The sequence below is a fragment of the Dendrobates tinctorius genome, unplaced genomic scaffold, assembly GCF_039654945.1.
Source record: "Dendrobates tinctorius isolate UK_male_01 unplaced genomic scaffold, ASM3965494v1 ptg000315l, whole genome shotgun sequence".
In the NCBI taxonomy this organism is placed as follows: Eukaryota; Metazoa; Chordata; class Amphibia; order Anura; family Dendrobatidae; genus Dendrobates; species Dendrobates tinctorius.
The window spans coordinates 2,577,953-2,590,831 of record NW_027361982.1 but is presented as its reverse complement, the minus strand read 5'-3'; the positions used below and the strand labels follow the sequence as shown (position 1 = coordinate 2,590,831).

The following is a 12,879-nucleotide window of genomic DNA, read 5'->3' as shown; positions in this document are numbered from 1 at the left end:
CACTAATTTCTAAACTTGGAAGCCATTTCCGCACTTCTCAGGTATCTCCAAAATATCCGGACCTCCAGGGGTTAGTCCAAAATCATCACTTCTCTATTATGTGGCTGGGTGATCAAGGGTCTTCTCACCAGGATCGCACTGATTGGATCCTTTTCAATCAAAAGAGCCATATTTCCCATTTGAAGGGATCTACAGTTGCGTGTGCATCCTGGCGTTCCATACAAAGTCAATATGACTGACAGAAGTGGCTGAGCTATGTTACCCCCGGCTGTCTTTGCCTCTCCAGTATTACTCTTTAGTGCCACCGCACATGCACAACCACGCATCCTGTCAACATAAACATTTATCGTCTATCTAATCCATCTTGGGACAATCCCTTTAACAAAGACCCTTTTAATACCACTCTGCTTACAATGTTGCCTGACAGATCTCTGATATTGGAAACCATGAGCCCCTTCTATATGTAATCAATGGTCTTCTATGCTCAAAGATGATCTTCCAGGACATATGTGACAGCCGGCTCACCCGTATTAAAGGGCTATTACCATCATGTACATTTATGCCTTATCCATGAGAAAGTTATGCCTTTGGGCTCTATGACTTCTGCTTGATTCTTCACATTGATGTGTAATGATTGTCCTGTTTTGTTTTACCTTGAAACTCTGGTGTTTTTTTTTTTTTTTTCTTCACAATTTTTATTTTATTCTTCCTGATTCTTAGTTTTCTAAATGCAGCAGTCAGAGCTGGAGCAGCCGGACCGCAATACAACACTGCAGCATCTGGCAGAGGAATTATACCCACAGCATGAAAAGTGAGGAGAAGCCAAAAGTAGAGGACAAATCCACGCTCAGGGGGTTAATATTACCCAGTAACAAAAACCAAGTGAAACGATCTCATGAAGGTAAAGTGCGGGCCAGAGACAAAATTCAGTAGAGATGAGCAAATAAATTTACAGGACCGTGATCCAGCTGGCATTTGATTAGACTGTGGCTGCCGGACAAGAGACCTTCAAGACGCCTCCTACCTGCCGTATCTCCGGTGGCGCCTATGAGCCCAGCTCAATGTCATAGTTTTGACGTTCTGCACGCATGATGTTGCCTACTAATAAGAGAAGGCGCTGCGGATTCTGGCAGTTAGGAGACAGTTTGCAGAGTTTCAGGAACTCCAGAATTGTATGTGATATAAAAAAAAAATCAGCTTCCCCCAAAACATGGATACTATTAGCCCCGTATTAAAGGAAATTTCAGTACAAGTTTAAACTCCTATTGAAGTGTAACTTTTGCAGCTTTATTTACTGCACCAGTGATCGTAACTCCTTATCTAATTGTCTTCTAGGTGGGACATCCGAGTCCGATCTCCTCAGTCAGTATTCATTTTCCCAGAATAAGAAACCAAAAGTAGAAAGTGAAGATAATGTAGCGAAGCTGAAGCCCTCCCGTCTGAGCGCCTTACAACCATTAGATGATGCCGCAGGTAGTGCAGATTCTCGCCCCAAGGCCAGGAATAAGTTTGCTGCGCTTTCACAAAGGAAAAATGAAGCATGCGGATCAATCTCTGCTCCTGGCACCAGAAGTCGGTAAGTGGATCAGATTTTTTTTCTTTTAATAGGACATTATAGGGATTGTAGCCTCTAACGGAAACGTCGTGGAGACATGTAGAAAATCTAAGATTTACTGCCAGGAATTTTTAAAAAGGAATGATAGCAGTACCTATTACCTTCCAAAATGTATGTATAATACCTGCCTGTCGCACCAGCATCTTCGCGGGTCATAACTTGAGCGGTTCCGGATGTGACTGAATGCTTCCTTTTACATTGCCATAAACACAGACCTTATTTATTACATACAGAACGAAAGCTTAAAGCGTGACTGCACTTTTTAGAAAAACATTTTTTTTTTTTTTTTTAAATCAGATCATTTTTATTGATTATTTGATTTTATAAACAATTACATACATTATAGTACAAACACAATAAACTTAATAAACAAATTTAACCCTTAAAGGTTATATAGTCCTATACCTGCCAAGGTAGTCCATGCCAAACAAAGTTAATTTTGTCCAAATAAAGATTTTCCCAAAGACTGGTGACACGTTATTAAATACAGAAATTTATTTATCTTATTTATTTAACTCATTTATATAGCGCTATTAATTCCACAGCGCTTTACAGACATTATTGGCACTGTCCCCGATGGGGCTCACAATCTTGATTCCCTATCAATATGTCTTCGAAATGTGGAGGAAATTGGAGAACCCTGAGGAAACCCACAAAACATAGGGAGAACTCCTTGCTGATGTTGTCCTTGCTGGATTTGAACCCAGGACCCCAGCTCTGCAAGGCTGCAGTGATATCCACTGAGAATTAAACCAAAACTAGTGTTGGTTGTATATTTACTAACAACAAGTTTACAAGCAGAAAATACTTGGTATCTATATGTCCTCAACATACAATATTTAAAAAGCCGAAATAGCCAGTCGGTCTAGTACAGTTATTCTGAGTAGGTCCACATATACTACCCCTGAGGTGACCAGCCACTGTTCCCATTTATTTATAAACTTTTTATTGAGTTCCTTTTAACGTAAGTACCTCTCTCCAGGCATATTTTAGCTTTTAATTCCTCCAATGTTGGGGGATTAACCAGTGCAATGATAACAATTTCCTGGCCAGAAACAGTATTCTCAGAATGGCGATAGTTAGAGGAGGATCTTAAATCTACCCCACCCCCAGAAGGCCCAGTACTTACACGGTAGGATCTAGTTGTTTGTGTATCCTGAATACTTGTTTAATCAGAGAGGTAGTGTCCTATATCAACACGTTCCCAAAGCATATGCATCAAATGGGCCCCATTCATACCGCATCACGGATATGAGTCTTCAGTCCGAGCATTTTAAATAATATACTAGCTGTCTTATGTACGCTGTGGATAAGGAAAATTTGGGACTCGGATAGAGATAGTATAGGTGTTTTTTTTTTTTTTTTTTTTTTTCCCAGTGTTTCATTCCATTGTTCTTCAGATACGGGGCCAACATCCTCTTCCCACTATGATCTGACCAACATGGGATGCTTATCTAGATAGAAGGGTAATCATATCCTGTAAATGGAGGAAATAAGGCCCTTCGAATTTGATGCTGTAGCGACTAAATCTTAGGCTGGTTTCACATTAGTGTTTTTTAGCGCAGCGCATCGTGCGCGCCCATGTGCAAGCGCCATGCGCCCCTATGTGTAACATGGCGGGCACATGGTGAAGCGTTTGTACTCGCGTGTATGCGTTTTCGTGCGCATGCGTTTTTTTGTAGTGTGCGCCTAGGCGCGCCCGACGCAACCTGTTGCATTTTTTGGTCCGTCCAACGGCGTAAAGAAAAATGCATGCACGCGCTTCTGCACGGAATGCGACAAAATGACGCATTACAGTCTATGGGAATGCTGGCATGCGCATGGACATGCGCATGCCTGCATTTAAAATCACATGCGTTTTAAGAGTTAACATGGCTAGAAACTGGTTAAAACTCATACGCCTAATAAATGCAAACGCATGCAAAACGCATGATGCGGTTTTTGCATGCATTTCTTTTGCACACGAAGCGCAGCGCTAAGGCTGTGTGCCCACGATGCGATTTTTTTTTAAAGCGTTTTTGCTGCAATTTTCGGCGCGAAAACGCTGCGAAAACGTTTAAAAATCTTGTGCATGACGCACATGCTGTGCTAATGCTGCGCTTTTTTCCGCGGCGGAATCGCATCGCGGAAAAAATCGCAGCATGATCATTCTTTTGTGCGGAATCGCAAAGAATTGCCGCGATTCCGCACCCATAGGAATGCATGATAATCGCTTACTTCCCGCATGTGGCTATGCCCACCATGCGGGAAGTTAAGCGTCTCATGTGTGGTTGGTACCCACGGTGTGGAGGAGAGGAGACTGTCCTCCAGGCCCTGGGTACCATACCCCTGTAAAAAAATAAATAAAAAATCGGGGTATATTTACCTTCCGACGTGCCGCGCTGCCATCCCGGGCCTCAGCGTTCCCAGTAATGCCTTGCGGCAAGGTCCTGTGATGACGTAGTCTCGCGTGACTCTAGTGGTCTTGCGAGATCGCTATAGTAACGAGAGACCAACGTCATCACAGGTCTCGCAAGGCATCGCTGGGAACGCTGAGCCCCGGGATGGCAGCGCGGGACGTCGGAAGGTAAATATACCCCGATTTTTTTTTTTTTTATTTTTATTTTTTTTATCATTTTTAACATTTTATCTTTTACTATTGATGCCGCATAGTAAAAAGCTGGTCACACTCGTCAAACACTATGTTTGACGAGTGTGACCAACCTGTCAATCACTTTCCAAGCGATGCTTCAAATCGCTTGGAAAGTGCTTGAGAAAATCGCGGCAAAATCGCGGTGAAATCGCGCGGAAAAAAACGCGATTTCTGGGAAGGAGTCCGGTTTTCATTGTGCGTTTTAAATTGCTACGTGGGCCCATAGCCTTAAAAACGCTAATGTGAAAGTAGCCTTAGATATAGTGATATCTACCTTAGTAGTCTTAATTTGTGTCTGATAGGCATGAAGCTGCAAATACTGATAGATGGCTCTGTGTGGAATACCAAACCCAGAGCAAATCTGATCAAAACTTTGGATTGATTCGTCACGTATTATTTGGGTCAATGGCAAAATCCCTGTGTGTTCTCATTCACTGAAGCCGTCTAGTTTAGCTATCTCGCTTAGTTTAGAATTGTGCCACAGAGGGGAATAGTTTGTGAATCCCTTGATACGGAGAATGTCCTTGCCCCTATCCCATATTTTATAGATCAAATAGAGTGTGAACCGTTGACTCATTTTACCTCAGAAAACCAGCCTCAATAGCTAATAGTGGTATCTCCCATCTAGTGCCCTCATTTATTAGCTGCCCCGAAGCACCACAGTGGTCAGTTGTACCCCAGCCCTGAAACTGCTGGAGCTGCGAGGCTAAGAAGTATCACCAAGCATTTGGAACTGCTAGGCCCCCATTATCCTTTCCCCTTTGCAGGGTTTCAAGTTTAATTCTGGGTTGCTGTTTTTTCCAGATGAGTTCCTCAAACAGCCCATGGAGTTGTGGCATTAGGATCATTTTCAAAAGATTACTTCTTCCCACTGGAGACATCAAGAGGCCACACTATGTATGCACCTGTAGACCTAAATTTTAACAGCAGGGGGGCTAAATTATGTGAATGAAAGGGTTTACAGAGACTACTACCCCCAAATATTTAAGAGTTTACTATGTGAATTTGTGTAGGTTCCAATGAGTATTCCTCTGGAAGAGAATCAACAGGCATAAGTACCGATTTGCTCCAGTTAATTAGAAGGCACAACCATTTTCCGTATGCTTTAATTATGTCCATTACTGGTCCTATAGAAGTGCCTAGGTCCCCCAGAAGCAGATCATCCACAGATCAAGCGATCCTGATATGACTGTTAACCCAGAGTTTTGCCCTAGGAGAACTATTTAATAACTGGATCATTGAAATAAATTCATCACCGAACCCATGCCATTTAAGGGTATGTGCACACACTGCAGATTCACCTGCGGGTTTTTTCCTGCGGAACCGCAGGTAAAACCACAGGTAAAGTGACCTGCGGTTTGGCCTGCGGTTTTGCCCTGCGGTTTGACACCTGGACAATGGAATAGGTGGCAAACCGCAGCAGAATCCGCAGAAACAATTGACATGCTGCGGAAAAAAACCCGCAGCTTTTCCGCAGGTAAAAAACTGCAGCGTGAGCACCATGTCTGCGGAACTGCTGCAGTTCTGCAGGGCCAAAACCGCAGCAAAACGGCAGCGTGTGCACATGGCCTTATACAGCCCACAAAAAGTTCCATTTGACGCTGTCAAATGCCTTGGCGGCGTCTAAGGAAAGGATCGCCCTTGTTCCCGTGGATTTTGAACTAAGATGCATCCCCATATATAACTTCCTTATATTATTTGAGGTGGACTTATTTGGTACAAATCCAGTTTGGTCATCATTTATTATCCTTGTAATCCCCTTGGATAATCTGTTTGCAGGAATCTTAGCCAGCAGTTTGATGTCTGTTTGAAGGAGGGAGATGGGTCTGTAAGAATCAGGCAGGGTTGGATACTTTCCAGGTTTCAATATCAAAACCACCACTGCCTCTTTCATAGATTCCAGGAGGTTACCAATTCTAATACTTTCTTGAAAAACTGACAGTAAATTTGGAAGCAATATTTCTTGATCTGTTTTGGAGAATTCACCTGGTAACCCATCTGAGCCTGGGGCCTTCTCATTTTTGGACCCTTGAATGACCTCCTCCAATTCCTCAAGTTCAATTGGTTTGTCTAGTATATCCCTCTCTAGATTTGATAATTGTGATAATGAAGTGGTTGCTAAAATGTTCTCTATTCTGAATTGGTGACGCTACTAGAAGAATAAATCCTAGAAAAGTAATTATGTAGAGTGTGGAGAATGTCTGCATCCTCTGTAACCATGACCCCTGTGTCAAAGACTAGTCTAGAAATGTACGAGAACCCATTTTGAGTTTTAACAATAGTTGATAGCAAGTGACCCGCACTTTCACCGTCCGTAAAATGTTTGCTTTGAAGAAAAAATAAAACGTTTTTGTGCAACTAGCCCCAATAGGTGATTTTTCATTAGGTTTTTGGGTATATTCTTTTGTTTAGTTTTCCATTTACTAATTTCACCAATATAGACCCATCTAACAAATGTTTTCATAGCATCTCATACTTTTGACTTCGAAGTGGAGTCCATAGTAATATTAAAGTATTCCCACAATCTGTCCTGTAGAGAACCCCCAATAATCTGAATCCCAAATGGGATTAACTGTCATATGTTCTTGGTGACCAAGCCCTCCGTGCCCAACAACAATTGTACCCTTATGGGGAATGATCCGACACGGTTCTTGGTAAATATTCAACGTCCTTTACCAGAGACATCATATTCACATTTCCAACCGCCAAGTCAATTGTGGATAACGAATGGTAAAACGTTGAATAACAATAATATTGTTTGATATTGGGGTGTCTAGTGCGCCAAATATCTATCAACTCCAGCTCCGACAGAACTCTGGAAAGAGAGGTCTGTGAAGCTGACTCAGATATGATTCCTGAATGAAATTTATCCCAGTATGGGTGTAAATACATATTTAAATCCCCCATCATGAGCAAAGGCACGTTTGGAAGTGTGGAGGAGAGAGTATTTATTTTCAGCACCTCACCAGAGTAAGGTGGAGGGATATAAATGGCTACTATAAGGATTGGGGTGTTATGTATAGTGCAAAACATAGAGACAAAGCGACCCTCTGAGTCTACCATGACTTTGATGCACGTGAACGGGATGGCCCTATGAACCAGAGACACGCTCCTCTTGAGCGCGTGCTATAGACCGAATGATATTCAAATGACATCCATGACCTATGCAATAAATGCATCTTTTCTTTCACCATGTGTGTTTCCATTAAGCATATTATTGCTGGTTGGTAAGTACGCAACCACAAAAATATTGCACATCTCTTGGATTGGTCACCCAGTCCGCTGACATTCCATGCTATAAAATTTACATTTTTGGACGTTGTCGACACCAAGCAAAGTATCTAGCATATATCACTGTTTCCACTTGCAGAGAGAGCACACTGTCAGGTAGCTGGTCACACATACAGTAGTTCCCTAACCCACTACATATTTAATACCTAATAATCCATATAAACAACTTAATAGACAATCCTCTTCTAATAAGAGGATTGAGGCTTTGAATGTTCCTGGAGCCGTGTGATGGGCTGCCTCTATTGTTGGCATGTAGCACACTGTCCATGTGAATTCCAGCCACTCTGCTTATCTAAACAGGTATTAAGTGGGTAAAAAGGGGTAAAAAGAAGAAACCACAACCATCCTCTTGTGTAAGGATCATACAGCTATCAGGGGCACCTGTTCTGTCGGTCTTTTTTTTTTTTTAGTTATTGATCTTCCACACCAAGGCATCATGTGGGGTCTCAAAGATATGTATATCTCCTGTTGCAGCTACTCTGAGTTTAGCAGGATAAAGCATGGAGTAGGCACTTGATTATCTGTCTTTTTTTAATATCAAAAAATGTTGCTTGTCTGGGTAAATGGAAATTTTATATACATTAGAGAGAACTTTAAGTTCCCTTGTGGTTTTTTTTGTTTTTTTTTTAGAATAGTGTCTCTGTCACAGTAGTGCAGCATGCGGATAATGACTGGACGTGGGGGAGCACCTGGTTGGAGGGGTCTGATGGGCACCCTGTGCGCTCGTTCAATTGCAAAAACTGACTAGAGCGCCTCCTTTCCTATGATGTTATATAGTCACTTTTTAAAAAACCCACAGGATCCTTTCCTTCCACTTCTTCAGGGACCCCCACCAGCCTTATATTATTTCTGTGCATCCTGTTTTCTAAATCGTCCGTTTTATCCAACAGTAGGGAAATGTTCTGCAACGTTTTCTTAACATCTCTCAGGATTTGAGACATTTTATCCTCCAGGCATCCAACCCTCTCCTCCAGCTCCTCCACTCTTTCATTTACTGTATGGAGGTCCTGCTTAACACAGTGAAGATCCTCCTTCATGCTGCCCATTTGTTCACTAATCATTGCTAGAGTAGTGTTAAACAATGAGACTGCTGCAAATACATGTCTCGTAGTTGGTTCAGGGACATCATCCTGTGAGGGAGCACATAGCACAGACTTGCTCCCTTTTGGTCTGCAGGGGTGATCTTTCCTCACATGATGTGAGTGTCTGCACCATGTTCCCATCTTGTAACTCTTTTTTCCATCCCCAGTTGCTGCTCAGTGCTGTTGTGAGCATCCTCCAAGCCTGATTGTGCCTCAAGCTGCAGGGAAGTCACAGTGACTCTTGAAAAACGTTCTAGTCTTGCAGCAGCATCTGCTGCTCTGTGTGAGGCTGGAGTACCTTGTGTAGGAACCATTTTGGAGGATTCATCTTCCCTCAGCTGGGTCTCCTTCTCTCCCACTTCCGTGCTGCGTGTCATGATTTATCTCCTCAGCGATGTCCCTGGAGCACAGTCCGCAGTTAGAGGAGACACACTGGTCAGTTCTGGGCTGCTGAGTGAGTCTAATGCCAGGTAAAGGAGGATCTTTCAGGGTGGAGAACAGGAGCTGTGTAAAATACTTTTCTTTATCGCCTTATTGGGGGACACAGAATACCATGGGTGTATGCTGCTGCTGCTAGGAGGCTGACACTATGCAAAAATAGAAAATTAGCTCCTCCCCGGCAGTATACACCCACCGACAGGCACCAAGCACCCAGTTTGTGCTTAGTGTCTGTAGGAGGCGAACCGGGATCTCCCCAGATCCGCAGTTATTAATCCAATTTTTCCTTTCAGGGTTTAGTTTGAACTTTTTAATCTTTTCTTCTTTTATCTTTTAGGTTTTTCCATTGGGAAACAGGGTATACTTATCACCCTGATTTCCTATATCATGCGGCTGAGCGAGCAGTGTGGTGTCACCCACATCTCAACTCTCAGTACCGCAGGCAGGACTTTTCCCTATCACCTTCCGGTGATAAGGGTTGTGGACAGGTGGCTGGTCCTTGCCGAATCCCCCTCCTCACCCCTCTCTCGGGACAGGGCTGAGAGGAAGACGGCGATCGCAGGTGGTTCAAGCCGTCTTCTGCAGGATGCGGGTACAGAGGACTCCTTCCCCTCCCAGCGGCCTGCCGTTTCCCCGTGGGCCCCTGTGGTCATCCTCTTCAGGGACGTCAGGTAAGTGCCTGTACGTTCCCTCTGGCCCCCGCATAAGCTCCAGTGCATGGGAGAAGTTGGACCTTGGGATTACAGGTCCACTGTTTTTGAATCTCCCGCCCTTTCTGCCTGCCGCGCGCTCACACAATGGAATGCGGACACTATCCCTTCCCCTCTTCTAGTCAGGGAGACTCTGCGGATCCCTTCACTCACCGCAGCAGCGTCGCAAGCAGGGGACCGCTGTCATATTCCTTCCTGAGCGCGGTATGTCGGGGTAGGCATGGGGTTGCGGCGCCGTCACTTTCACTTTCACTTTCCCCTCAGCGAGGGGAATTTCTCTGCTCCCTCCTCCCTCCTGAGCGCGCTCTTTTCAGCGCGCCCTTTCTAGCCCATCACAGGGCTTCTTTCTCTTTGAGATGCCAGCCTCCCCTTTCTGTCATGCCCTCTCCGTCGCTGTTAGCCAATCACGGCGCAGCCGCTAAGCTCCGCCCCCATCTTCCAGCACAGGGATTTCCTGGTTTTTCACTCCTTCCTGCGCTGCTTGGGGGACACTTCGGCGTTTCTTCTGCTGCTCGCACAGAATCTCGGTAGGCTCGGCTCTGGGGCAGGGATTAGCTCTCCTCAGCAGTTATTCCCTAATTTCTGCGGCCATTCAGTGCAGTTCACTTATGCCCAACCCTTCAGGGGATCTCTGCTTCAGGCCCACCGCTACCTATTACGCCTGTGCGCGCTGTAAAAAGAAGTGGGCATCGGGTCAGTCGTCCCCATTCTGCCCCCCCTGCAGTCCTTCAAATATGTCAGCATCTCAGGAACGCACAGAGTCCCGGGCGGAGGGCGCTCTTCCCTCCTCTCTCTCCCCGGAGTGGGCCGTTACAATGTCACAGTCTGTTTCTGACTTGACAAAAGTATCACAGTCGCTGGTCCAGGTCTTAGAACGATTACCTCAGCTATCCTCAGCCACCTCTGCCCCGACCACCTCTCGGGGTGAGTCGTCCGCACCTGACCGCGACCTTCAGAGAGACAGACAGGGAAGGACTTCTCGGAAGCGGGCTCTGTCCACTTCGTCTTCGAGCTCGCAGGGCCCTTCCGCTCCCAGGCCTCCTTCTCCTTCCTCGGAGGACAGCCTTCAGTCAGGCGATGATTCTCATTCGGAAGCTAGCTCAGAGGGGAACAGCGTTTCTAAAACGCGGGACATGGTCGATAGTCTTCTTGCAGCTATCTTCCAAACACTAAAGCTTAAACAGGATGAGGCTCCAGCTCAGGAAAGCTCGGTTCTCCTTAGACGAGCCAGACCTCCGTCTCGAACCTTTCCCAATCACAACGATTTCGATACTACCTTATCCAAACACTGGGAGCGCCCTGAGCAACGTTTCTCAGGCCGCAAGTACTTGGACGTTCTGTACCCCTTTGACGCAGAACTGCTCTCAAAGTGGTCCAAGGCTCCAGAGGTAGATCCTCCAGTATCCCGGATAGCCTCTAAAACGGTGCTCTCGCTGCCCGACGGGGCATCGCTCAAAGATCCTACTGACAGGCAGATTGAATCTCTGGCTAAGTCTATCTTTGAGGCATCTGGCGCCTCTCTCTGCCCTATTTTCGCATCCGCCTGGGTGGCGAAGGTCATTTCCGCTTGGGCAAAGATTCTTCGCAGAGGCATCTTAGCGTCAGCTCCGCAAGACGAGTTGGCAGATCTTGCAGATCAGATTAACCAGGCGGGAAAATACCTTTTGGCCGCCTCCTTGGACGCGGCCGGCTGCGTAGCAAGGGCTAACAGCAACATAGTAGCTGTATGCCGAGTCCTTTGGCTAAAGTCATGGAATGCGGACACTACTTCGAAAAAGTCGCTTACCAATCTGCCATTCCATGGCTCTAGGCTCTTTGGAGCAAAGCTGGATCAGATAATTTCCGATGCCACTGGAGGTAAAAGTACTTCGCTTCCCCAGTCTCGACCAAAACGTACCTTCAACAGAAGGGGGTTTCGACCATTCAGGCCCTTTCGTCCCTTCTCTGCCACGGAGAGAGCCACTCAACAGGATCGGCCACCTGCCACCAGGGAGCGGGATCAGAGGAAACCTTCCTACAAACCCGCTCCTCGCTGGAGATCTAGAGGACAATATTCCAGATCTGCAGGAGCCAATTCCGGCAGATTTTCGTCTAAGTGACGGGTCACCCCCACCTGGAATTTCTTCCAGGGTGGGCGGCAGACTTTCCTTTTTCGCGGATGCTTGGCTGTCCGTTGTAGACGACGCTTGGGTCAGAGAACTCGTCGCATCCGGTTACAAAATCGAATTTGCTTCACTCCCGAACAGACGGTTTTTCCGGTCTCGGCCTCCGCGACAGCGGGCCCAGGTTCCGGGTTTTCTGCAGGCCATTAACTCCCTTCTTTCCGCCGGAGTCATTGTTCCCGTTCCCTCAGACGAACGGTTTTCCGGGTTCTACTCCAATCTCTTTGTAGTCCCGAAGAAAGACGGCTCTCTTCGTCCTATTCTGGACCTCAAATTGCTCAATCGCCACGTGAAGATTCTTCATTTCAGGATGAATCATAGAATCATAGAATCGTAGAGTTGGAAGGGACCTCCTGGGCCATCTGGTCCAACCCCCTGCTCAAAGCAGGATTCGCTAAATCATCCCAGTCAGATGTCTGTCCAGCCTCTGTTTGAAGACTTCCATTGAAGGAGAACTCACCACTTCTCGTGGCAGCCTGTTCCACTCATTGATCACTAACTGTCAAAAAGTTTTTTCTAATATCTAATCTGTGTCTCCTCCCATTCAGTTTCATCCCATTGCTTCTAGTCTTTCCTTGTGCAAATGAGAATAAAGTTGATCCTTCTACAATGTGACAGCCCTTTAGATATTTGTAGACAGCTATTAAGTCTCCTCTCAGTCTTCTCTTTTGCAAACTAAACATTCCCAAATCCTGCAACCTTTCCTCATAAGACAGGGTTTGCAGACCGGTCACCATTCTGGTCGCTCTTTTCTGAACTTGCTCCAGTTTGTTGATGTCTTTTTTAAAATGTGGTGCCCAAAACTGGACACAATATTCCAGATGAGGTCTGACCAAAGAAGAGTAGAGGGAAATAATGACTTCACGTGATCTAGACTGTATGCTTCTGTTAATACATCCTAGAATTGCATTTGCCTTTTTTGCTGCTGCATCACACTGTTGACTCATAT

General features: G+C 45.5%; 1 protein-coding gene and 1 long non-coding RNA gene across 3 annotated transcripts in view; one reads left to right on the top strand and one right to left on the bottom strand.

Annotated features, from left to right (window-relative positions):
• The window catches only part of EXO1 (exonuclease 1), a 59,669-nt gene that overhangs the window by 28,666 nt on the left and 18,124 nt on the right, over positions 1–12,879 (top strand). For both annotated transcript variants that reach the window (XM_073561256.1, XM_073561258.1), the window contains exons 9-10: positions 721–901; positions 1,336–1,576. In XM_073561256.1, coding sequence (XP_073417357.1) covers positions 721–901; positions 1,336–1,576 — 422 coding nt within the window. The remainder of the gene's footprint in view (positions 1–720; positions 902–1,335; positions 1,577–12,879) is intronic.
• The window catches only part of LOC141073812 (uncharacterized), a 45,551-nt gene that overhangs the window by 20,905 nt on the left and 11,767 nt on the right, over positions 1–12,879 (bottom strand). The gene's annotated exons all lie outside the window — the stretch shown is intronic.